The 26,030-nt window shown below is 55.1% G+C and overlaps 1 protein-coding gene across 6 annotated transcripts; it reads right to left on the bottom strand.

Moving 5' to 3' along the window:
• Window positions 1-186: 186 nt before the first annotated feature.
• PIP5K1A (phosphatidylinositol-4-phosphate 5-kinase type 1 alpha) lies at window positions 187-25,926 on the bottom strand. Of its 6 annotated transcripts, XR_012626746.1 has the most exons (17): window positions 25,832-25,926; window positions 15,084-15,118; window positions 14,235-14,324; window positions 11,639-11,769; window positions 11,193-11,310; window positions 10,811-10,963; window positions 9,451-9,750; window positions 8,494-8,699; window positions 7,755-7,838; window positions 7,075-7,123; window positions 6,592-6,676; window positions 6,155-6,292; window positions 5,360-5,489; window positions 4,330-4,410; window positions 3,090-3,174; window positions 1,514-2,634; window positions 187-1,044 (listed from the first exon to the last, which is right to left on the bottom strand). XR_012626746.1 is itself a non-coding variant. In XM_074853501.1 (16 exons), exons 1-16 carry the CDS (start codon window positions 25,887-25,889, stop codon window positions 2,632-2,634), a joined length of 1,746 nt encoding a protein of 581 aa, XP_074709602.1. In that variant the 5' UTR covers window positions 25,890-25,926; the 3' UTR covers window positions 187-2,631. The 6 variants fall into 6 exon arrangements, 5 of the variants coding, with proteins under 5 accessions (XP_074709602.1, XP_074709605.1, XP_074709604.1 ...); XM_074853501.1 differs by having other exon boundaries at window positions 187-2,634; XM_074853504.1 differs by lacking the exon at window positions 25,832-25,926 and adding an exon at window positions 21,901-22,542 and having other exon boundaries at window positions 187-2,634.
• Window positions 25,927-26,030: the final 104 nt, after the last annotated feature.

The following is a 26,030-nucleotide window of genomic DNA, read 5'->3' as shown; positions in this document are numbered from 1 at the left end:
TTGTAGTTCCGGCATGGCGGAGGGAGCTCAATATGGGCGCAGCGGACAGTGACACGCCCGTCTGCTCCCTCCGCCGCCCCCACGGTGGGGAAGAACGAAGAGGGTCCCCCCGGCCCTCGCCCCCCGCCCACCCCGGGGGTCCCGCCCCCCCCCGGCCCCCCCGGACAGAGCAGGCGGGCGCAGCGGTTCAGCAGCACACGGTGTATTGCGCGGCCAAGAGACAGCGGACGAGGCCACAAGCGTTACACAGCCGAAAGGACGGGGGTCACGCGCGGCACGAGCTGTTCCCCGGGGGCTGGGGGGGGGCTGCGCCCCCCCGGGGGGTCCCGGTGGTGACACCGACGTTGAGCAGGAGGAGAAATCGATCCACGCTCCGTCCCGGCGCTGCGGAGGTCACGGCGGCGGCTGCTCCCCGATCCCTCCCCGGTGGGGCCGGAGAAGCCGAATTCCCTCCCCGCGCTGAAGAAAAAAACCGCTCGGGTGTTTAAAAAGACACAAAAACCCGGCGCCCGTCGCTCCGAAACACGCGCGCACAAAAAAAGAAGCGGTTCTGAAAACCCATTACAAAGCAGAGGTCAATATAGAAACGCCACCCCCCCACCTCCCTCCTACTCGCTGAATAACTATCCCCAGGAAAAGAAAAAAAAAACCAAAACACAACACTTAAATACAGCTTCATAAATATTAAATCATGAAAAAAACTGAGACTTGGTTTTCTTCCCTCCTGGTAAAAAAAAAACAAAACAAAACAAAACGGGTTAGGAGGGAAAATAAGAAACAAGTGTCTAATATAGACAGTCACTTCAGCGATAAACCTGCGGGGGGGTCGGAGGTGCCGGGGAGGGAGACGGGAAGATCCAGCAGCGACGGCGCGGGCGGCCCCGAGCCGATCTTCCTCCCGCTCCCGGGTCTCGTCGTGACGATAAATCGGTGTCGAAAGGTCTGAGAGCCCTTGAGAACCAGTTTGTGAACAGCGACTGCCCTCGCGCTCCACCAACCCCCCCTGGGGATCCGGAGACCCGGAGTAAGGCCATTCTGCTTGGTCTTTCGGAAAAAAAAAGAATAGATTTAACAAAAAAAAAAAAAGCTTTTTCTTAAAAAAATATTTGCTTGTGTCGCATCCACTTTGAAGTGGAAGGTGGGAAGAGACTTGGCTCTGAAACATCAACTAAACAAAAAAAAAAATCCCTTTCTACACCACTACATTCTTTGTTTCCTTAGCAATCATTGCTAATTAGTATAGAAACCCCTTGCACTACCACAAGGGCAAGCTTTAAATTATTTTTTTTTAATATATATAAAAAAGAACGGAGGATTCTAACCCACCAGGAACACGGGGAAGAGTCACTTCATTTCTTTAAAAAAAGCATTTAGTGAAAATAAAGATCAGTCCAACATCTGCTCCGAGATCTCCAGAGCAGCGTCCGCAGCCCGCGCGGGGCAACGGCCGCAGAACAACCCCCCCTTTCAGCTTATTATTGTGTTTAAAAATCGGACTCACAACGCCCCGTACTTTTGCGGAGGCAGGAATCTGTCCCGTTTCCGTAGGAATCTCGGTTTCAGGCCGCCGGGAGCACCGGTGTGACCGCAGCTACGACACGGGCGAGATATCCGAAAGGGGCAGCGGAGCTATAAAAAGGGGAAGGGTCTGCACGCGGCGCCCGCAGCAGGGCGAGGCAGCGGGAGGGAGCGGAGCAGGTGGGGTTTGGTCCGTTTGCTTAAGAAATACTTTAAAAAAAAAAAAGTGTGCCCCTGACAAAGAGCTCCCTCCTCCTGCGACTCCCTGCTCGGCGGGGAAGGGACGAAAGGGCTTCGTTTAAAAACCGCGGGACAAAGTCACCCGAAACCTCCCTGACGGCTTAAAAGCTTCGCACGTCCAGAGTCCCCCGAGCGCCAGCGCAGCACCGAGCTCTCCTCGGCGCCGGCTCGGGCAGAAAACGGGGCGGCTGCGGCCACCGGGAGCTCGTCCACGGCCAGCGCCGCTGCCGCTCCCCCGTCCTGCCTCTCACGTGGGATACTTTCTGGTGAAACACTGAAAAAAACCTATTTGTTAAAAAAAAAAAAAAATAAAAAAAATTACTATACTGCAGGACTAAAAAGAAGTGATATGACTGAATTCAGAGAAACATTTAAATTAAAAACTTGTTTAAAATACAAAATAAAACCACATCGCTCTGTCGCAAACTGCCCCCACGAGGCTCTAACGCCCGTTTCCCTCCCAGTAACTCCGAGGAGTCGCCCGTTCTCGCAAGGTCTGTGGCGTCGGCGTCGTAAGCGGCCAACTCCCTGAAAGTCAGATCCCTTTTCCGGAGGCCTTCAGCCCACACGGAGCAGCTCCTCCTCCTCCTCCCGCCAGCCTTCAAAGGAGGAGGCCACAGGGACACAGCGGCGGGCTCTGCTCTAAGGAGACTTCCAGGTGTCCGAGGCTCAGCTGCGCTGGCTCGGTTTTTGTTAATCCTATCCCGCTAAGTCTAGCCCAGCCTTCCAGCTTTTAGGTTTCTGTCCAGAGAAGATTACTTTAAAAAAAAAAATAATAATAAATCAGCAACGGGGGCTGAACGTTTGTCAGACTCCACAGACCACGCAGAGCACAGAACAATCTGCTTCCATCGCAGCGGTGTCGGCGTTGCTTCACTGTGAAGAGAAGAGAGGGGAGATGCTGGAGAGGGCTCTGCCTTCCTCCGAGGAAGAGCAGCAGGTTTTCCACCCCACCTTGCCCTGGACCCTCTCCCCACCCTGGCCGAGGGGAGTGGAGGGGGCTGCCAAGTTCAGGTTTACCCCAACCACCATCTCACACTGGAAGAGGAGGGTCTGGGAGCGTTTATCACCCGCCTGGACAGCTTCGTCCCGTCTCATCTCCGCCACCAGACCCACGCTGGGCCCTCAGGAGAGGGGACGGTCCCTGCTGCCTCCTGGAGTGATCCCAAGAGCGCGACCGGTGCCAAGCACAAGGCAGGCTGAGCTTCGCCTACCGGAGGGGGATGAAGCACATCCGCTCCCGCTCGGTGCCCGCGTTCCCAGCACGACCCCCGCGACTCTCCACCCGCCTCCAGAGCCGCTCTGTGCCTCCCGGACAGGGGAGTACTCACAAAGCTTATCTCCGTCTCTTGCAGGTCTTCGAGCTGCTCTCTCAGCTCTGCGGAGCGCTCGGGTATGGAAGGCCCCGGGGAGCCGCTGGGGAAACAGAAGGGGGAGACCTGTAAAGCAGTTTTTAAACGGGAGCGGTCAGTAAAGTCTCGTCTCTGGGCTGTCCTGCTGCACCCAGCCAACGGAACGTCCCGGCGCGGCGCAGAGGCGTCTCTCAGGCAGGTTCACCACGGAGGCACAGGCAGCACAATCCCTGCTGGGGCAGGCACCCAAAGCACCACCGAGAAAATCATCCCTCCCAGTCCCACATGACTTCAGACATTAGAAATGAGGATCTTTTGTCCAGCCAAGCAGCAGCACCTCTTCAACAGAAACCTTCAAGCACCTCATCAGCATAGAAATGGTCCTGGGTGGGAACAGTCCAGGGACAGAGAAACCACGAAGCACCGGAGCTCAGCAAGTCTCGGCCTTTTCAGACAGAGGCACCCTTGTTCAAAAAAGCGCCTGGCAAACCTTTTACAAACCTTTTATGCTCTGAACACGAGCTATAGCAGGAGGTACAACACGGGCACGCCGAGCGCCTGACAGGAGGAAGCGTGGGGCACAGGACAAGACTTGCTGTAGTCCAACACCCCGTTATCTCCCCACTTCTTCCACAACCCTACAGCTAAAAGGCTGCAACGCGCTGGCTGAGGGACTCCAATCCCCAGCTTGGGCCTTGCCCCGTCTCCTGCCGAGGATCCGGCGACCACAGATTCTCTCCTCGGCCCCGGGGCGAGAGGCCAAGTCCAAGGGTTTGTGCCCTGGCGACTAGCAGAGGTTTCAGGTCGGCCTGACCCGCTCGGCCCTCCCGCAGCTGGCCCCAGGGCTCGGCGCAGCCTGCCAGAGCACAGGGAGCATCGGGCTGTTCAGTCACCCCGCACAAACACCCCAACGGAGACGTGGGGGTCCCGGCCGGGAAGGCCCAGCCCCGCCTCTGCCTCACCTCCGCGCCTGGTTACCCTGAGCTGCTCTGGCTCCCTCCGCTGCCGAGCTCTGACCCGCTCAGCGCCCCGCAGGGTGAGGAGCACCCGCCCCAGAGGTTCTACCGCGGAGCCTTCCAGCAGACACAGACATCGGGGACAGCAGCGACTGCCCAGTCTGAGACCGCCGGCCAGCAACCAGCGTGAGGCCAAACCCCAGGGGGGGTGTCACCCTCCAGACAGGAGAAGCCGTCAGGCAAAGGCTGGTTCCTCCCCTCACCTAGACAAGAAGATGCCGGGAGCTGTTCTAGTCAAATCCTTTGCTGAGCTGTCAGCTTTGTGCACTTGTACGCCCACTGACCTACGTAGAGATCGAAGGAGAGAGACCCGCAGTTAAGTAAGTTAAAAGAACCTCTCAGGCATGCTGACGTACTGGAAAGGAGCAGCTCTGGTGTGGGATCCCTACCAAGAAGTTTTACAGAGGGAGTTAAGAGGTGTTAACTGCAATGGCACCGTGTTCTCCTGCAGCTCAGGAGAGGGCGGGCACGTCTCAGTGCCACCGTGCACGCAGCGGGTCGGGAATGGGGGAGATGGTTCCCGACTGCTTCCAGGCAGAGAAGTTAACACCTCAGACCAACTTCTACGAAAGGGATTGTCCTCCGACCACAGCTCCTCCTCGTCCCTGCTCGTCGTACCACTTCAGCAAGAAATGAAACATTCAAAGGCAGCCACCAGCTCCCTCAGGGCTCTCCATGCATTTCAGCTTCCGAGACATTTTGAACGGCACCCGCACACATCCTGCAGCCTCCCTTCCCGAGGGGTTGGAGGAGCTCGATGCCAACCCCATCAGTAAGTTGAGAGCCCAACCCTCCGAAAAGAGCCACAGGAAGGTCGACTTCAGCGTCACCCGTCACCACGTTAATGCTCTTCACGTACATCTTGGCAGCGACACTTTCACCAAGTCACTTTAACGAGCACAATGACCTCGACTCCAGAACAAAGCCGTTAAACACAGAACACACAAGGAACTAAAAGCCACTGGGACCCCCGCACAGGCCAAGCAGAAGATGCAAAATCCCATCATCTGAGACGGGCTGCTCGCTGGGACAGCGACACGATGCCCCCCCTTGCACATGCTTGAACCGACAGCACTGAACTTGCTCCACAACACACGGACCACTCCAAGGGGTGTTTCTGAGCATGCCAAAACCCAAAACATCCACAAAGCAGCACAAAGTCCTCCCACAGCTCACGAACCTGAGCCACAGGAGCTGCTGGCCTGCCATGCACCGCGACAGCCCAAGCCTTACCTGTTTGCGGGTGAGTTGAGGCCTCCGCTGCCCAAGGAAGACGTGGACAGGGTTGTGGCAATGGAATCGCTGTTGGCTTCGTCTACGGGCAGGGTCCTGGGCAGGAGATCTGGGCGACCAAGGTGGGAACCTGAGTTGAAGCACAGACTGTTCCATCACCAGCACAAGTGGGATCGTGTGGCACGAGCTCCCACACAAGCCAGGGGTCGGGATCCGCACTGGATCCCACCCGAGATGTTTAAGACACGTGAGCACTGAAGAGTCAGCCCTGCAGGCAGTTCTCCGTTAGCCCAAGCCTCCACACAACTGCCTAAACCCAGCTTCTCCCCGGCACAAACCCCACAGGCACAGGGCCCTGCCACGCAGCCTCAGCCCACTTCCCGGGCCAGCGGGGGCCACGCTGGATGCTTGGACGAGGCTGAAAAATCCCAGGAAGAAACAATTCCCCACCTCCACAACCTGGTCTTATCCCACCTGCGAGTTAAAGCCTGGCTTTTACTGAGGTTTATCATCCTGCCCTGCATTTGTTGCAACAGAATACTTGGAAAGAGCCGAGCGTTTGAAGGGCTCGCTGCTCCTCCAGGCTTTCTCACAGCGCTGGCAAACGCCGTGTGGTGTGTAAGAATTTTTGGCCCCGTCTGGTTTCTTGCACCCACAGCCCCAGAACCTCCCCGGCAAGGCCACAAAGCAACGTGGAGGTGTCTTGCCCAGCTCAGGAGGCAGCAAGCTTCAATTAGACAAATGCAAGCTGAAAAATAACTTCTCTAAGTTTCTTTATTTAGCCCAGGCACCAACCTTGCTCCACATCCGCCTCTGTCGTTACTTGTGCTTTTGTCTCGCACGACGTGTGCGACTGGGAAGGCACTCCTCCCTGACAGCTCCGCCGAGGAACCGCCGTGCCAGAGCGGCTCTTCTTAGAAGGGGAGGGCTTCACTTCAAGACAAAAAACCAAGAGAGCACTTTTCTAACACGTTGAGGAAGGAGGAAAAGACCCGACGCAGCAATTTTCCAGTGAGAGTCTGGCACAAGGGCTGTGCCCTGAAGGAACGAGCTGAGGGCTGAAACAGCTCCTCTAAGGTCACATCTGTGAGGCAAGAACAGCTGAGGAGGAAGGAAGAGGTGACACTAAAGCTCTGTCATGCTGTCCTCCACCTTCCCAAACCACGGCTGCTGAGCGGGAGCCGCCAGAAACCCGGCGACTGCCAAGAGCACGGCTGCGCCGAGGTACTTACAGGGGATTTTCTTGAACGCCGTGTTGCACATGAACCGCTGGAACCTTTCGGCGTAGAAGCTGGGTCTGTGCACAGATACGGTGTCCTAAAAGTCCGAGGGACAAACATTAACGTGTGAATCTGAATTAAGAAGTGACCAAGGTTAAGACGAGCTGCTCAGGCCGGCAGCCTGGACCCATACACTGTCCGACTGGGGACAGGGACTCTCAGAGTCGCTCTCAGGGGCAGCTGTGAGAAGCAATTAGCTACAAGCAGCAGGCGTTACAGCCAAAGCAATCAACACTCGTTAATGAGCACAGGTGACCAGCATTAACAAAACCAACATTTTTGAGAGGACCTGGAAATACTCATATCTAAGAGGGCAAACACACACCTTAGAAATCCCGGATCCTGCGCCCAGGAGGAGCGAGGACAGTGGGCACAGCTTAAAGAGACACTGGTATTAGTGCTGAACAAGTTAAAAAGGGGTATTTTTCTGCTTACCCCATCGTGTACAAGGGCCTTCCAGGAGTGCTCCAGCTTCTTGACAAATCTGACCAAGGAAAGAATTAAGAACAATTTTCACACCAGGTCCCCGCTGTCCGTATGCCGCCACGCTGGCTCGGCACCGAGCCCGGCTGGTGGCCACAGGGGTGAGTGCGCCCCAGACGCGACTGCTTTGGGTTCTCCTCATCGTCCCGTTTTTCTAAGACCGTCCCACAGGCACCAGGGCTGCCTGCACAGTTCACTCTCCCGAGGGGGGTTTCACAGGCGTCATTATCGGGGCAGTGAACCTGCGATGCCATTTAACAGAGACCTTCCACGTGTGACCCTCTGCACGCTGCATTTCCATACAAACAGAAAAGGTTCATTTTATAGGGAGAAGTGGCTGTGGCCATTTTAAGCCACCACTTGTTTTTTTTTTTCTTGCCACTTCCTGCACAGTGCCTGTGTACAACCACAGCACACAAAAACAACTTCATGAGAGTAAATCTATTCCCGGAACGTGAAGTCAATACAGTAAGCAAAACCCAGAAACTGATCCCAAAACGCGTGACTTCAACAGACAGTGGTAAATGAATTTTTAAAAAGGTTTATTTGTGTCTTAACTATTTCTTGAGAGCCAACCTTAACCACCAAGCAGGGGCAGACAGCGCTGCGGTGTTCACTCAGATGTTTCTTACCTGTAGGACTGCAGGACGTCGATGATGCCGATGTAGAGCAGCAGCCTCTCCCCCTTGGCGTTGCGGGCTGGAATGCCTCCCATCCTAGAGCAGACAGGGCCCGGGCGTCAGACAGGGGGTTCTCACCCCCCACTGCCTCTCTCACGCAGCCCGGTGCGGGCTGAGTATTAAGCAAAATATTTAACAAGCATCGACACGCGGGAGGCACCTACTGTTCAGCTAACGAAGGGGAAGAGAAGCCGGAGCTAAATGCTTTTTCAGTGAATCAGCTAAATCTCCTGAGAACTGACCCCCTTTTCCCTCCGTATGACAGTTTTATTGAAGATGAGGATTAAACCCAACTCATGCGTGAGAAGAGACCAAGCAACTGCAAAGAGAATCTACCACCACCCGTTCTAAGATGGCAGCTGGGCTCTACAGGCTGTTAAGTCTGATCTAACAAAGCACTCGCTGCGCTTCTTGGAGGTGGATGGAAGCAACTACTTGAAGCTGCCAATAACTGGTGGGCAGAGAACTCTCAAATGCCACCTGGAAAGCAAGAAGATCTTCTGTGCGTTAAAGGAAGGGAAATCAAAGGTAAAAGCACAAGATTTGATGCCAAGCCCTCTCTGCCCAGCGCGACAGCCATCCTGTATGGCCTAGTCTGCATCTAAATTAAGTCTCCGTTAGCCAAGATTGGGTTTTACCCCTCACTCCTCGCAGGATGTCACTGGGAAGGGCAACACCCACACAGACTTACTGGTCATCTGTTTCGATGGTGCCACCTCGCCGGGCCTCTCCCTGGATGGATTCCATGGCCGTGGAGTAAAGGGCCTTCTGGGCAGCGGGGCGCCGCGTGTCGGCCTGGGACGTCCCGTCCGCCATCGCGTGCTCTCGCTGGGCCAGATCGATGTTGTGGATTGCAACAAGCAAACTGTAATCCATGATTTTAAAGCTCTGCAGGACCTGGGCAGAAAGTCAACAAAGGCTAATTCATTATTGCAAGCCCAGGGAAACTGTCAGAGCAGACATTTTCAGAAGCGCAGTCAGCATTTTCGCCCAGAGCCCCGAGCGTACCGAGGGGACAGTTTTTAATCCACAGCTCGTGCACAGTCAGCTCATCTCAGCCGCCAAAGGGAGTTAGAGGAAAGCCCTCGGTGGTGCTCCTGGGCAGGACCCAAGCCAGGGGAAAACACTGACTTTTTGCACAGCCGCCCAACTTGAGACCAGACTCAGCCAAGCATCCCACCCCTCTCCCCGATCTGCCCTGCTCCAGAGCTCAGCCTCGGCAGAAGGTGCTTCCTCCAGCTCTGGGGGCAGCGCTGGGTTTAATTCAGGTTTAATCTAGAGCTCAACCTCGGCAGAAGGTGCTTCCTCCAGCTCTGGGGGCAGCGCTGGGTTTAATTCAGGTTTAATCTAGAGCTCAACCTCGGCAGAAGGTGCTTCCTCCAGCTCTGGGGGCAGCGCTGGGTTTAATTCAGGTTTAATCTAGAGCTCAACCTCGGCAGAAGGTGCTCCCTCCAGCTCTGGGGGCAGCGCTGGGTTTAATTCAGGTTGGAAGTACTGAGCAAAACTGGGCTCCAGGTCTCGCTTCTTGTCTGTGCCACCACCAAAAACCTGGGTCAAGAGGCTACAAGAGTGGCAGCTGCCACCTCCTGCGCGTGGGAAGGGCTCAGAGAAAAGGAAACTCCCCACACCGCCCTGCCCTTCCACTCACCAAACAGTCTCTCTGTAACGTTTTGCAGAGCGCGTTATACATGTCAGAGTCCAAGAAGAGCCCATCTGGGATGTCCTGCATGAAATCCAAGTCCTTGTACGTCGGGAAGACCTTCTCTCGCTCCTTCTGGGACGCTCGGCGCTTGTAGGTGGAGCCCTTCAGGTCGTATTTCAGGTGCATTTTGACAGAGCGCGGCAGCAGGTTGTTCATCACGACGATGCGAATGTTTTTGCCTCCGGCCTGGACACAGTACAAGCCGTAAAACTTTGGCAGCAGCGTCCTTGGGTTCTGGTTCAAATTCTGAAATGCCAAAGACAAAGAAATACCTTCAAAGCTGTTCTGGTTATTCGCACGCCAGTTAGAGGAGTTATTTGCTCCTTCCTGTATTGAAATGGAGCTGGTGGCGACTCAAAGCTGTCGCCAAAGAAGCTGAGAGGAGCACAGGTGAACACGGGGACCAGACGGGTGCTGCCTACGGTGAGTAACCTCTGCAAAGCTGAGCGGGTCAGAGAGAGATTGTAGGAAGGAGTTTGCTGCTCATTCATGCAGAAGCTAAGCTGGGGAGGCTTTGAAGATCTCGTGCTAAGCCTTCTTAGATTTGGTGCTTAGGTCAAGCTAAATACGTCAGGATAGAGATGATCTAAACTCTCGCAGCCGCAGAAGACACTAGACAGAATTTTGAAGAAAAACAACGTGGTTCTGGGATATAATCACAGAAAAAAATATTTGTAGGTTCAGAAGCAGTTTAAGGAGTTCAGGTAGTGACCCCAAGAGCATCAGAAGCGCTGAGGCACATCTACGGGGCCAGAACACCCGGCGGCTGAATTCCCCTTCGCAGAGGGGCCGGGCGGGACACGACCACGAGCCGTCGGATCACGCACGCAGCGTGTCCAGGCTGGGCTCTGGCGTTGCCCCGGAGCTGATAAAGCCTTTTTTGCTATTGCCACTTTCATGAAATCAATGCGCCTTTCCTCCCAAAGCTGCCGCTGCTTCTGTATAAAAATCAAGAGTTTTTCAACTCTTTGCAGACAGAACCCTGGGAAGGGAAAGAGCTTTGCAAGACAAAGCACCACGGGCCTGACACCGCGCAGCGAGGAGGCAACGAAGAGCTCGCAGCTGGCGACGACGCAGCCTGCGACCTCCCAAAAGTCACAAAGCGCGAGCCCAGAGCCCCGCGCAGCACCCCGGGCTCGCGACACCCAGGCACCTCGTGTCAGCCGAGAGAGAAGCTGCCGCTCAGCTGGGGCACGGCTCAAACCCCCGCTCACGGCTCCCGGGCGCCGCAGAGCAGCGTCGCGCACACCTCCGCGGCCGGGGACCCTCCCCAGCTCGCCGCGAAAGCCTCGCCCGAGCCACTCACCATGTAGTAGCCAGGCAGCAGCTTCTGCAAGAACTCAGCCTCCTTGTGCTGGACCGTTTTGATGATAAACTCATCATCACTGGACACGTAGAAGAGGGACCCGCTGGCCCCGGAGTTTGAAAGTTCAATGAGTGGCTCGTTGCAGAGCGAGTACTGAGGAGGAGAAGGTGAGAAACGTCAACGGGAAACTTCAGGGCGAAGGCTCTTCCTTTTAAATGCCAACAGAGGCAAACCCCAGGGTCAGACAGAGCACCCGCCGCTGCGCTCCCAGAGCTTCCCACGGGGCCTTGCAGCACCCCGCCGCTCCAAGGGGAGGAAGAGGACAAGCACCCGTCACACAGAGCACAAAACGAGCGGGAACCCGCGGCAGCCGCCCGCTTACCAGATAGTCGTCTGGTCGGATCCCAAAGAGCTCCCGGAAATAGCGAAAGGCCACTGGGGCGTAGGTTTTGAACCGAAAGTCGTTGTAGTGATGAGCTGGGGTCAGGTTACTCCCTTCACTGATCAAGGAGAAGCACACGCAAGGATTTGTATTTGAAACATTTCATAAGAAACTGCCCTAAAAGCAAACGCCCACCAGCTGGGCTGCTTCTACCCCGCACGAGGGCTAGGAAGGACCCACCCAAAGGGACCCATGGGGGCACAGCCCGCAGGCAGCCTGCGGTTGTCCCCAGGCCCGCTGGTACAGGCAGGGCCAGGGTTCTTCAGGAACAGGCAGCAGCAGGAGCCAGAGGCTCTGGGGCAGCTTCCCCGCGCGCAGGCAGCGTGAGGAACCAGTGCTGCTGCTCGCTATCAAAGCACCACGGAGAGGAGAAAGCCAGCACCGACCTTGGGAAGAAAATACTTTCTACTACGTAGAAATCTTGCATGAGAACATCTCTTTCAGGTTTGGTGCTCAAGCTGCCGACCGTGTGTGTAATGCCCAGCTGAATGGCACCTTTCAAGGCAGATGATGTCGTCTGGAGGGGCAGAGAAGATGAGTTAGTGTGGAGCAGCAGACTGGGAGTAGGAATGAAAGGAGCTAAGGAAAAGAGCCCGCGGTTTCAAACAGCGCTGTTAGCCGGGGTGTTCCGCACCCGCTGGCTGCAGCTTCCCTCACTCCTTCCTCACTGACCTTGGTGACGGGAACACCTGGGAACAGCCCCACATCCCCGACAGCACCCTACTTGGCGTTTGCACTCTGGGTGCTGGGGCAGTGAAGGACCTGAGCTGGAATCAACATCCAGCTGGTCCTTCAAAGGACTGAACTTCATTTTGTCCTCCCCCAGCACTCCTCTCTACATCCTGCAGTCAGAGCGGGGAGACGAGAGACTCACTTCTTGTCACCTTGGTCTTGGGACCGTACGCTCTGAAGCGTGAGCTCCCCAGCTTGCGCAGGCTCAGCTCTTCTACGGGACAAGGCAGGGCCCACGCGCGACCCACCGCACGCCCCAACACACGTGTGACCCACCGCACGCCCCAACACACACGCGACCCACCGCACACCCCAACGCACGCCACGCACACTCCTGCTCGGTGCTGCCGCGCTCCCTCTCCTGCCTCCCTTGCTCAGTCGCACTCTTTAACCCCAAGGAGGTCACTGTCAGATTTAAATAAGGAGCAAAGACACGAATCCTGCTCCTGCATCGCCCAAGAACAACGCAGGACTGTGTTCTTGGGACAGCTACTCCCACCCAGAGTCCTCTTCTGCCTGCGAAACACATGATCTCATCTCAGAGCGCTGAGGCGCGTCCCAGCCCGGCGCCGCGCTGGCCCGGCTCTCCCTGAGCGGCCGGGACAAGCCCTGCTCGCCAGCCCGCTGTCACGGGGCGCGGGGATCCGAGCTCTGCCGTAAAACCTGCTGGAAACGTTGCGGCTGCGGAGCAGGTGCAGCCTGGATTTGTGCAGCTCAGGGACGTTTCGCTTGGCTTGTACATAAAGCAACTGGGCCCAGAACAAGATCCAGGGCTCAGGATCCCACTCGGTGTTTGTTTCCTTAAGCCAAACAAAGCCCAGCCCCCTGCCACATGCAACAAATCGCTGCAGATCAAAGCATTTGGCAGAGGACACCGCAGTATCTGGGGAACAAACATTTCAAGTTTTTTTCCCCAGACACACATCCTCCATGAAGCTTGTCAAACGAACGGGAACGTTTCTCCCACTTAATTGGTTTTCTGTTCTCACAGCTGCAAGAGACCCGCTCGCAGCTCCCCGGAGAGCGCGCAACTCCAGCGTGTCAACAATGTCCTTTTCTGCTTCAGGTACCTGTTTGTATCTGATATTTACTTCGGTATTAGATGGGGAAGGAGGAAGAATTCGACTCCGCTTTCCTTCCTTACCCTCTAAAGGCTAAAGCTGCTTGAAAACAGATCTGAGCTCACCTGGCCCTGCTCAAACTCCCAGGACAGTTTCTCTCTCGAGAAACAGAACTTACCAACAGCGCAGCACTGCTGCCTTGTTTGTGAACACAGAGCCACAGGGCCAGGTTGCCAAGGAACAAGTATTTTTCTCTTTTATTAGCCAGCACGATCAGCTGAGCAGCTGCCTGCCTGTTTACAGTTGCTTTTATAGGGCAAAGAATTTTAAAAAACAACTTACCATTCCTGGAAAAGAAGGGGCTGGAAAACAGACAGCCCGTCCGTGAGTCTCCTTCCCAGATAAATGCCATGCAGCGTCCCACCAGGTTTCTGGGACCCTTTTTTCAGGCATTTTCTACTGGCTCCTACTTTCCTCTCCTAATACTGCTGTCTAACCTTCTACCTCTGAATTTTCTGGGAAACTGAAAGCCAGATCCCCATCCTGACGACACAAGCAGCTCCAACAAGGGCAGTGTAACGAAAGCTGGCTTCTGTAGAAACACCCTTTGAATTCCTCCCTTCCCCTCCGATGGCCCACAGACAGATGGAGGTACATCTGAATCAGAGATTTCAGACCAGAAGCTGTGCTTACACAAAGCTGTGAAATGCCCAAATCAAGCCATTACCCCTTTAATCTACATCCCAGAAGTCAACCTCACTTCAAAGAAAGTCGGCCCAGTCTGATGAAGTCCAACAAACGGGAAGCAACATCCACAAAATACCCACATTTACAGGCCTCTTAAAAATACCCAAACAATCTCCCCTTTGTAAAGCAAATTCCAGTAATGCCACAAGATCTATAGAAACCATTGTGCCCAAAGAGCACAGAAATAAGCCAGAAGAGGCCTAGGAAGTGTTGCCAATGGGCAAAGTTTAAAAATAATCCCCTCTTTAGAAGGCTACACAAGAGAAGCCAAGCAGCACACATTCAGGCCTTCGGTTCCTTTCCTCCAAGATCTTCAACGACTGTCACAGTCGTCACCCACCACCCACCATCGAACCTCGCGAGACACGCTGCTGCCCCGGACGGCGCTTGCGTTGCGAAGAGGATGGCAACAGCCAAATGAGCTGTGCAAGAGGCAACTCACCTTTTTATAGGTAGTCTCGCCCGTGGAGTCCACTCCTCTGTGCCCTTTCTTTATCGTCTGTGAGCCTGGCTGCCCAGAACCACCCGGCATCTAGGATTGGAGCAGAAGTGGGTAAGAACCAAGGATGTAAAACCCAACGTGGCAGAGGCCGGTGGCTGCCCAGAGCCCCCGGCATGATTCTGCTGTTCTCGAAGGTGGAGGCTGCGAAGTGAACCCTGCCGAAGCCCCAGACCCCCACGCGCAGGCAAAGGGAGGACACGGCACTGAAATGCCTCCAAAGAACCAACTGACTCCTGCGTGATTGGGGCCAGAAATCTAATTAGAGAGAAACACCTTCATGCAAGACCACCTGCAAGGGTTTGCCTTTTCCTAGTCACCATCATCACAAACAGACCAGCTCTAAGAGAGTCTGGACCAACCGCAGGCAGTCACTGTGCTTCCTGCCAGGAAGGGTACAAGTCTTTGAGGAAACATTGTAGGAAGGTGGCAAATTCTACTCTGATTCACGCCACGGGAGCTCGCTTGACTCATCATCTTCTGTCTAACGCACGCAGTTGCTAAATGGTGCTTCTCAGCCAAAACGAGCTGAACGTCGTGCTCGCGGCAGATCGATGGGGTGTTCTGGGGGCAGGGGAATTGTTCACTTCCAGGACACGCTGGGCTTTTTAAGCAGAGATTCCCCCGGTAAGGAGAAATGCTCCGATTTCCCAAAGGACCACCTGCAGCGTACTGCACTGACTCCTGCCTGCTTCACCCCCAATTTGAACGGGATCCAAAAACAGCTGACAAGTCTGAAATTATGCATTCTCTCAGCCAGGGAACAAACCAGCTTGTCGGTCAGAAACTTACCTCAGGGGTGAGTGATTTTTTGAATGTAGACGATCCTGTCAAAAGAATAAAGCCACACTCAGAAAGCCTTAATCATTATTATGCATCACAAAAAAGCCTGACACATCGCCTTGGTTCCAACGAACATTTTAAGGCATCTGAAAAAGCACTGACTCACGGCTGATTTCTTCCCGGCTTCTCCTCTTACAGCAGAGAGAATTTTTGTCAAGCCGCAAGGAAACACTGTTCTGCTTCCCCCCGGCCAAACTCAGCTCCGTGTCGGTGCTGCTGGCTCGGGGCTGCCCCGCTCCGCCGCTTCCCGCGCTCCTCCGCCTGCGCACGCAGACACGGGGCCGCCTGCCGAGGGCACCCGCACCCTCCCTGCCCCCGGTGAGCTCCAGGGCTTCGCGGGATTATTGCCATCTGTTCATCGGAACCGGGAGGGCCGAGGGCTCTGCAGTGTTTCTAGATGCACCGACCACGCTTCATCTTAAAATTACTTCCAAACCTTTTAGTAAAAGGCCCAGAACATCAACCATTCTGCTTGAAGGGGATTTTCGTAACTACTGTGGTCTTAAATATCTGTGAGGTGATTAACTTTTATCTTTTAGGCCTGGATTCCCATCTTGGGTTTTTTTGATGCAGTAAGGAAAAAAAAAAAGCAATTAGATGACACCGGCCCTCCGCGATGTCTGTCTACCCCACAAAGCCACCAGCTGGATCGAGCCCAGCGCCGGTGAGCCAAGAGCTCCCAGGACAGGGACACTGCCCTCGCCAGCAAGATGCATAAAACAGGGACGGGCCTTCTGCCTCCAGCCCAGGACAGCAGACAAGCTCTTTCATTTTGTTTTTCTTTCTGTTTCAGACACAGCAACTCATTTTCTTTTACGTGGGAGCCATGACCACAGCCTTATAAAACCGCCCCCACCCAGGAGCAACACCCGCGGCGTACCACGGAGTGGGCGCAGGGTTGCCTCCCCCGACGTCCAGTAATTGTTTTACCAGATTAAGCATTGCTACATAAAATCCTTCTGGGTCCACCCACCGCTCGCTCAGCGGAGAAGCCCCTTCTGCTCGCCTGTTCCAGGCGGTGTAAAGACTCACGCTGTGATTTCATCAAGCGCCACAGCTCTACAAAAACCGTATTTCAGCAAAAGGAACAGAGGTACTTAACAGCAAAATCCAGCAGCCTTCTGATCCCCTTATCGAGTGATCAAAGTTCTCATTTCAATACATATTAAACAAGCAAACAAGAAGAAAATCTGTGACAAACACTTTTTGCTAAACAAAGAGAGCACAGGACTGGCTCCAACCACCTTCCCACCCCCTCTCATCTCCCTTTAAAGACAAGAAAGTTTGTCCCGACAAGCTCTAATTTTTGTGTTTGAAGTTTCTCACGGCCAGCTCTCCTCCTCCTCCTCCTCCCAGCACACTTGGGGCTCTCTGGAGCCGGCCGCTCCGCTTCACTTCTTGCGTCCCTTCCCTCCTCCCCTCGCCACCAGCCCGGATTTGGGAGCATCTCCAGCTAGAAGGAAGCTTCTGTGACTTAGTGTGTTACGACAAAATCAATAAAGCTCCACTCCATCACCTTGCCACAAACCTTGGGAACTTGCCAAGATCCATCAGGACACAGGGATGGAGGAAACATCCCAGGCATCACAACATAACACACGTTCGATGGCAATTAAGCCTTTTTTTTTAAGCAAGTATCTGTAATTATGTAACTCAAAACCTCTAGAAGCCCCGTGATTTAAGCGATCCTGAAGCAGCACCACCAGCCTCATCACCTTGGAGATTCGCTGTGTTAATATTTAATCGTCTGTGCAAAACCGTGTTCCACTGGGATTTGACTAAAGCTCCCTCGCCAGAGGGCCCAGCAGCAAATCTTCTCTCTGCTGCCTTAATCAATGCAACAACCATTAAAAGCGAGAACAGAGCAGCTGGAAGAGGCAGCACCCCAAAGCGCGGCTGCTCCGTCCCCCCTGCTACCACCCCTTATCTTGGAGGTTTCACCGTGATTTTAAGGAAGTCATACAGCATCTCAGCACACACCAAAGCATCGGCTTCACCTTCTCCTCTTCCCCCACTGCCCCGAGAACGCGGTGTCTCGGTTTGCCCCTTCCCGTAGTGATTTGGGAAGCGACAACAACGATCCTCCCGATCGGGGCGGTTACAAGAAAGGGTGAGTCAACAAGGGAAAGCTGCAGCCTGCGGTCAGAGCATCGCTCCGGTCCCAGCACACCCAGCTTCCGCGGCAGGAAGCTCCCCCTCCCTCCCTCCCTCCAGTTTCCATACGAGTTTGCTGCTGATTGGGAAATTGGCAATTCCTGTCTGGCCGTGACAAAACACACTTATTCACACCCAAGCGCGGGGACGAACACGCAGCTGACGAGTCTGCTCGGCTCCGACTACGGCTACGTACAGGTCTGTGGCGCGTCCTCCTGCAAAAACAAGCTCTCTCGATTACCAGAAGTGTTACTAGCTGAGGTCGGAGAGCAAAACTCAAGAGGTTTCCATATGAAGACGTTTCAGTTATCTCCACCTCTTTTTATTACTGTGTCAAGGCAGTTTTCTGTCGTCCCACACGCACACAGAGCTCGGAGAAGCGAAGGTGTTAAATTCAATGGCGTAAACGTAAGAGAATGAGACCATTTCAAAAAAGCTGCTATTTCTGGATCTGTTTAAACACCTCTAAAATGAAAGAATTCATCAGACCTAATTCTGACCCAGATTGACAACTGAAAAAATGGCCTGAGAGACCTAAACAGTTAATTCTGGCTGAAGGAAACAGATCAGGGTCAGAAAGTCCTGTCCAAAACGAGTTCTTGATGTCCCAAGAAGTTTCCTTTTTCATTTCTTTCGTGATTCTGGGAGCAATTCCTAGGGGCCATTTCAGAGCATTCCTCGGAGCTGTTTACTGGAAGCTGAATCAACCTAAATAAATAGCTGCCTGCCTTCCGCCAGCCTTCGCTGGCCGGGATTATTTTAGCCAACAACAGACAGCGTTCTCTTACCGACCGCGACAGAACCGCTGGAAAAAAAGCTACAAAGTTGTGGCTACGGCACCTGGGCGAAGGGTTCGGACAAGTATTTCAGTGGAAGGAGCATGTAACAAGGCATCCGGGTCAGATCCTCGCTCGCCTCGTCTAGCAAACGAGCGTGCTAATTGGGTACAGCCAGGACAAATACCCGCTCCGCTCTATTTTTAAAACAGAGCTGCTCAGACAGATTTTAGCTGCGCCTCATGTTTTGGACAAAAATAAAAAGTGAAAACGTTAGCACACCCAAACACATCATCAAGCTGAACTCTCCAGCGTCTGAGCAGGACAAGCCGAGCGCCAGGACACACCACAGCGGCATGCACTGCCCCCCCGCCCCGGCCCGCGGGGTCCATCCCGGCCAAACAAGTGCCCAGGGCCAGAGAGCACCCGGGACTTCCCCAGCCAGGTCCTCTTAATGCTCAGAAATGGGAATCTTCTCCCTCCTCGCTCGGACTCTGCCTGCAGGTGGTGGCAGCAGCGGTAAGAGCTTCCGCGCACACCGACGTGGGCCGTGAGCTCAAGCCTCAGACCCACCAAACTCTACCTGGAGGACACGTAGCGCGTTGGAGCCTCCATGGACACATCCAACTCGTCGTCTGCACAGAAACCCCCCAACACATTTTTTTCTCTACCTGCAAATTCCCTCCCCCCAAAAAAAAGGTCTCTTGGGATGTGTTCTCCCGCCCCGATCCAAGGCCACGGCTGCAAACGGGAGTAGCAGCGCGATTTCTTTTCCCCAAAGTGCAAACCAGGCAGAAACCGAAGCAGAAAAGCCGCGCTGGAACAATCCTGCTGGTGCGCACGGGGATGCGGAGAGCTGTTTAGATGTCAGGAGAGCGCTTACACAACACACTTCAACAAAACAGCGGCTTTTGTCGAGAGCGGCAGCAGCTTATTTAGGGGAAGAAAAACCCACCAAGTTTTGTCAATCCTGAAAAGCCAAGACAGTTACGTAACACGGCATTTTGCTGCTGGTTACTGGAGAGGGAGAAACCATGCTTTGTATAAGCACATATATGCAACACATCTACCTCTTCGAAATGACATCACCGAGCAGCACAAAAAGCTGAAATCTATACGAGGGAAAACAAGAAAGTTATAATTGTTGCGGTGAACTGATACTTCAGCTACTTGAAGAAACAAGAGACATTTTCCCCAAGAAAGTTAAAGAAACATGAGAAGAAATCCTATTTCCACTAGTTAAGAAAACAAAGGTCCAAACTTTGCAAGCAAAACCCTTCGAGCAAGGCACCTCAGTCACGTACAACCACCTCTCCCACGGCTCTGGAAGATAAGAGCCTAAATATTGGATCTGCTTCTCTCAGGAAGCTCTTATGGAAAACTGTACAAGTCTGGCCTGAACTCGGAGTCAAAGCCAACAGCAGCTGGAGAGGGAAGAAAACCCGTGAGATGACGCAGCCCGCCCTGCCAGCGCAGACCACGGCCCTCCAGAGGAAGATAAAACACTTACAAACACTTGATCTTGGCCAGAAGGCCAAGCAATGAGTAATAATTCTGAAATTCTCTGCATCAATAGATTTGTTCCGATAAATTATGTTAAGGACATTAAACCGACGGCATCAAAGCTGCCGTGAGAGAGCTCGATAACTCAGTTTCCCGACCAAGAGCTCCCGCGCGTTGGAGATTCCTGTTCAGGGTTATCTTTCCCACCGCTGTTAGCGGTCGGCAGCTGATGTACGCATGACTAATTTTACTGCCCCGGATTAGCACATCTTCCTCTCCCCTACACTTGTTTTACGAGCCTGTTGATGGAGGCGCAGGACGGGACGCTCCCGAAAGTCACCGGATCCCGCTGACGTGTCCACGCTGGCAAGCGGTGACGCGCTGGGAAACGGCCCAGGGAAGGAGAGAGGAGACGCAATCTCTGTAACGTTATCTAGACGCTTCTCGGTGCTTTGCAGAAACAGTAAACCCTTCCTCAATCTCTCCTCACCAGCAAACTGCCAAGCGCTTTGTGAGGAGGCCAGCACACCTAGCCACGGGGAAACAAAGACGTTTTATAATCCAAGAGGCCAGGGGGAGAACGAAGAACTGGTTTCCACGCACAAAGTTCCCAGTGTTTTCTAAGTACCCAGGAGAGAGCTGAGGCCAGGCACGACATCTAGAAATCAATTAAAAAAACCTAAACCAAGCAACTCCCCCGCCTTCCACAGAGGCGAGCGGAGGAGGAGCTCCCCGAAGGTGAGGAGACCACGTACCAAAGAGGTTGGGGTTTGGGCTTCCACCGCCGTCACCCGGAGGTCGGCGAGCGCAGGTCAGCGCTCACGTCAGCAGACCCCGCTGAAACTCTGGATCCCCCGTTTGGGGCTTATCCCAGCGATTCCAGGGAAAGACGCGCTTCACGGCATCTAGTTATTTGGGAGCTCCAACCCAAAACCCGCAAAGCTCTCCGGGGCTGGGAAGGAACCCGCTCTCCTTCGTGTCTCGGCAGCGCAGCAGAGCCGGACCGAAGATCAGTGCTCACAAGGGCACCCTGCCTACATGTGCCTGGAAACACAAACGTCTTGACTGATGAGTTACTCTCTCCACTGAAAAACATTTGAAATAAATAAAAAAATCTCCAAATCAAATAAGACTCAGATGCACGACGTCCTCAGCAGCAGAGGATGGGGACGGCCCGCAGACAGCAGGGAGATGGTAGGACCAAAGGGTGGAAACTGAAGACAAAAAGGACAATGAGCGAAAGTTTCCAGCATCTGCCCCCGGCTCCTGGCCCTATTTCCTCCCCCACCATCCCGGGAGCAGCCCCGCGGCCGGAGCCATGCCCTCCTGCTCGCCCAGAAACACCCACTCTGAGGGTCCTCATTACTTGGGAGCCAAAGAGCACCACGGAACTGCAAAAATCACAATCAGAAGAAAATAAATCAGCAAGCAAGCTCAGCAAAACTCCCTTGAGCTGGAGCACGCGGGAGCAGGGGCTATCGCAGCCGCGCGAGCCGCCGGCCGGCGACTGTTCCCGTTATGGCTTTTCCGTACGGGTCATGGCAAAACTATCTCGAGGGGAGGAGGATCGAGGCGCTCTCAAGTTTCCCAGCAGAAGAGGGGGCAGACTCGTTTTTGCTGAAGGCATTTTGGACAAGACCCCTTTCTGGAATGTCTGATGGCAAGTCCTGCCCCTGTAACCTGTAGAGGCTGGGGGGACCCTCACTCCCTCCAGCAGCGTCTCCTGGCACGTCGGCTCTGCACAAGGTTCTGCCATTTGAAAATTAATCCTCCCCTTGGCCGAAGACCATCGATTTTACAGCTCGGCACTACTCCCGCTTTCCACCAAAACACTTCCATGATTTAGAATTTAAGCTGATCCCCTCTCCCAGACAGCAACGCCTCTTCAAGAAACACAAAGGCACCAGGTTTTCCAGGGTGCCTAATTTAAAGCCCGGCTTTACAGCTACCGGGCGCTACTCTGGGGACACGAATCCTAACGACAAATGCCCCAAGCATCCCTCTTCCAGCCCGCCCTGCAAACACCAGCGAGCCCGGGCAGGGAGCGCGTCAGCGGCCCCTCTTCCAGCTGAGCGGTGACGGGACTCGCGAGGGAGCCGCCGACAGGGAAACCAGAATCAGCCTCCTGCCTGCTCCGCCACCTTCTTAATTTGGGGGAAGATAAACAATCCTCTCCCAGAAGAGTAAGATTTAGGTCAGATGTAAGAGATCTTTCTGCCCTGGGAGCGCTCCGCTTTTTAAACAAGGCAGAGTCCGCAGGGATGCGGTGAGATAATACTTTTAATCACTGCTATTACGTAGTAATCAAGAACGGGGAAGAACGAGTACGATACCTCGTTTGGGGGAAAACGAAGCCCCGATCCTGGAGAAGGAAGCTCTGGGCGAGTGGAAGGAAGCGGCGCAGGCAGCAGTAACTCACCTCCATCTCAAATTTAAAAAAAAGGCTTTTTCAACAACCCTGCAGGGCTAACGGGGGTGGTGGGAAGGAGAAATAAACCACCGAGCAGCTCTTTTCAACAATACACAGCGGAACCGGAGGGAGGGAGGAGCGGCTTTTACTTTCCGAAGGGAAATTCAGTTATAATTCAGGAAATGGTACTCCAGTTCATTGGTGTCCCCCCAAAACCGCACGGTTCTCACTCGCTTCCTAGCTACCGCTTTGCCAGACGAGCTTCCCTCCGACAGACAAATCTGTCATTTATTTAGACAAGTTGGCTCCTACCTTTGTTCTTTTGACAGTAATCTTTTGTCTCCATCTTAAAGAAAAGCTTTGCCCCGCGCCGGGGTGGGCATCACACACAAGCACGACTCCCACGGCACCAAAAAGGGCCGTCGAGAGTTTGGGCGACAGGACCCGGCTGACGATACCAACCTGCGACACCCACCGCGGTTTCACAGCTGATGGTTGGGAAGAGGTTTTTATAACAGAGACAGGACTGGGAGTCATTTGACAGTCCTATTTTAAGCTTGAGGGTGATGAGCCATTCAGATGTTTCTGTTTAATAAACTCATCTTCCCTCCTGCACGCTCGGCGAGGTGTGATCAAGAAAGCTTTGTCCCTCTTGCAGGAATTTGAGGGCGGGGAGGGGGGGGGCAAGTCTTTCTGGGTGTTTTACACCTACATTAAGGGCTCAGCAGTTCGGGACCCCGCTCTCAGCTCACTGTCGGGATGGTTTTCCTGCGCCCAGAAGTGACCAAGCCATTTTGAGAGCAATTCTTTTGTCTGTGGACTCCAGGGAGGGGCCTGACGCCGGGGTGACAATGAACTCTCAACTCACTCGGACCCATAATTATAAAGCAGCCGTGGCACCCAAGGCACAAAGGGCCAAACAACTGAAATCCCACATTAGCATTTTTTGGCAGATGCTGCTTCAAAGCAAAAGCAGCAAAATAAGAAAATCTCTTTGGGTGTTTCCCCAGAGAGTTAAATACACATGGAGGCCAGGAGAGGAGGAACCACTGCCTGCCGGGCCCGGGAGGGGTTTCAAAGTCACCCACAGCTCCTTCACCTGCACTGGATAATGCCAAAGCAGAGTGATAGTCCCCGGCACCATGGGCCACTGAGGGCAACAGTCCCCCAAAAAGCCGTGGCAGGGTTTGAGGTGGTTTCAGGTTTACCACGGGCCAAAGGAAAACCTCGTGTCCAAAACAACCACCCGCCCCCTTCCAACAGCTGCTTCAGGATCGCCCTCCGCGGCTGCCAGCTCTCACCACCCCCAGCTCTACCCGCTTCCTCCAGAAGCTGCAGAGGAGCTTTAGGTCCTACCCAAAGCCCAGACACTGCCCAGGCTGGAGGGCGACCACCCGGAGAGGCCCCAAGCGTCCCGGCGGCGGGGCTGAAATCCGAGGTTTAAAGCCTGCGCCGTCAGGGATCAGCCGAGGTCGGCGTATGTCACGTATCGCACACGTCACGCGGCGGAGCCTCTGCCACAACCAGAATTCAAATCCTGTGGGAAACCCGCGTTAGCCAACACCTCGCTGGCCGGAGAAGCGAACAATGGCAATTATTCCGCCAGGAAGGGAGAAGAGATTTACTCATGTACTTGCATATTTTCTCTTAAGTAACGCTCTCGAAACCCTTCAAGCTTTCTGAAGCCGGCTCCTGCTCAGCTCAGAAGGGCGAGCAGGGGAGAAGATCAAGATCTCAAAGGAAGCCCCAGAGCAACAGAGAAAGACCCCGGGGTCTGGCCCCCGGACGCTCAGCCCTGCGCTGAGGCACCGCGGCTGCCGCAGCCAACGAGGGCCCAAGCGCTCTCTTCTCCCTCACAAAACTGGCTTTATCGGACCGACAGGTACGACTCCCCTGTGCCTGCTCCCACGGCGAGCAAAGATAAAGCGGCTACGTTGGATGTCTGTCTTCAAAACTGCCCCAAAGGACACAGCTCAGAGGCTGGAAAATCACGTACATACAGGCATCCCCGCTAGACGATACTTCATCAACGCCGGACCAATAACTACATTAATTTATTTTCCAGTGGTGCTCAATGATCTGGCCCTAAACACTTCTAGAAGTGGGGTAGCAGGCAGCGGGGCTTGAGGTGCAAAACACCAACACTGAGAGCACTGAGTGAAGCCGAGGTTCGGCCACGGGTCTTCCCCTGGGCTTCCTCTTTCCTCACTGTGACCTGGGTGACAAACACTGTCACACCGACCGCAAAGCTTCAGCGTATCGCATTATAATAAATAAAAAACCTGGTCACTCTCTGCCAGGGAAGCTCCAAAAGGATGGCTGGATCTTGCCAAATGCAAATTTTAAGGCTTTGAGAAAGTCATTTTGGTTTCTAGCCACAAACTAGCGTGAAGAAGCTGGTTTGGGGCTTGTGGAGAGGGGAATAGGGCTCTCGGCTCCCCCAAGAACGCTGCCAGACCTGTGAAACGCTGCCAGGAGGCAGAGTCGCAGGTTTACGAACCAAAAGCGCCCTGGTTTACCCCAGACGAGGCTTCCACCCCTCGTTACCACCCCTCTGCGGGGACGAGGACGGTGACCACTTCCAACCCTGCGTGTTTCTGGTTCAGCTCACGTTTTAAATCAGCAGAGCAAGAGAAACCTTCCGCCGTCAGAGGCCTTCAGGACCTTCCCCTTGACTCCCACCGCTCCGGCTCTACTCATCAAACCAAGTCTGCCCAGAAGATGTTTACGCTCCCACAATATCTTGCCTCCCACAGGTGCCAAACGGCTTTGACGAGCTACCTTCGCCTTGCCCAACACCAGATGCAGCAGAGAAGAGGGTGCCCCCGCCGGGGAGATGGCATCCTCCCCCTTCCCCAGCACGGTCCTGACTAAAGGAAGGGATTTGGGCTCCCCCCACCCACTGCACCCCAGCAGCCAAGTCCAGGGACCTGCCACCACCCTGGAGGCGAGCGGCCAGACTCACGGCTCAGGCTCTAAAAATACAAGGGAACAGAGAATCAAGCTTCCCCCGGCACCAACCCCTCTGCTCCCCGAGCCCATCGCAGCCCCCCTTTAACGGAACGCAGTCCTGCCTCCCCAAACCCCTCTGCTCCCTCCAACTATCCTTTTGCAGGGGGGTTGTAAGCCCCCCAGGTCCCCATTCATGCCCGGAGGATCATCGCCACACACCCCCAGCCTCCTCCCCAGGAAAAGGTCAGCCCCACACCCACCTCCCCCAGCGAAGGCTCAACCCCAGCCCACCCTACCCCACGGTTCCCCAGCCCACCCCACGGAGCCAGCTGGGCTCTGGGAAGCCCATCCCACTCGGGCCTCGGCCCATAACCCCCCAGCGCTCACTCCCACACACCCTCCGGAGAGCTCAGCCTCCTCGTCGTGTCCCCCCCCACCCCCAGAGGCCTCCCCCACCCCCGGCTTCACCCCCCAACGCTGCCCCGGAGCACCGACCTCCCCCCCACGCCCACCCCCGGCCCGTCCCGAGAGCCCTTCCCCGGCCCACGCGTTTGCCCATCCCCACCCCACGCGGGGCCCGGCCCAGGCCCCGACTCCCTTCCTGTCCACACCCAGCCCCGCGCACCCCACAGGCCTCCCACCCCCCCAGCTCCTCCCGGCCCCACGCACCCCACGACCCTACTACCCCCCGTACACCCCCAAAGGCCCCTCCTCAGCCCCCCGCGCCACGCACCTCACCCGTCCACAGCCCCCCTCAGCACTACCCCCCTCCCAGAGCGCCCCTCTCAGCCCCATAGGGTCCCCCTCAGCCCCACACCTCCCCCAACGCCCCCAGCCCCACATCCCCCGGCCCCCCGCCGAGCCCCCCCGGTCCTCCGCCGGCGCCGGGCCCCGCCCCATACCCGCCAGGCCGCCGCTGCTGCCGCTGCTGCCCCCCGACTCGGGCCCCGCCGACGCCATCTTGGAGCGCTCCCTCCTCCTGCGGCCGCCGGCTCGCGCGCGGCGCCCGCGCCCCTCCCCGCTTGGCCCCGCCCCGCCCCGCTTGGCCCCGCCCCCCGGACCGCACCATCCGGGCGGGGGAAGCGGGGGGGCCCGGGCGGA

This window comes from Strix uralensis, chromosome 32 (assembly GCF_047716275.1).
Source record: "Strix uralensis isolate ZFMK-TIS-50842 chromosome 32, bStrUra1, whole genome shotgun sequence".
In the NCBI taxonomy this organism is placed as follows: Eukaryota; Metazoa; Chordata; class Aves; order Strigiformes; family Strigidae; genus Strix; species Strix uralensis.
The sequence above is the reverse complement of the archived record's forward strand: the minus strand, read 5'-3'. Positions and strand labels throughout refer to the sequence as shown.

What these genes read in the sequence shown, in the direction of transcription:
- PIP5K1A (XM_074853501.1), bottom strand. Translation starts at nt 25,889, where the DNA reads ATGGCGTCGGCGGGGCCCGAGTCGGGGGGCAGCAGCGGCAGCAGCGGC. An exon ending in GACGTCCTGCAGTCCTACAG is followed by an intron (nt 7,124 to 7,754) that starts GTAAGAAACATC and finishes TTCCTTGGTCAG; the next exon opens with ATTTGTCAAGAAGCTGGAGC. An exon ending in CTCAACTCACCCGCAAACAG is followed by an intron (nt 4,411 to 5,359) that starts GTAAGGCTTGGG and finishes ATCTCTACGTAG; the next exon opens with GTCAGTGGGCGTACAAGTGC.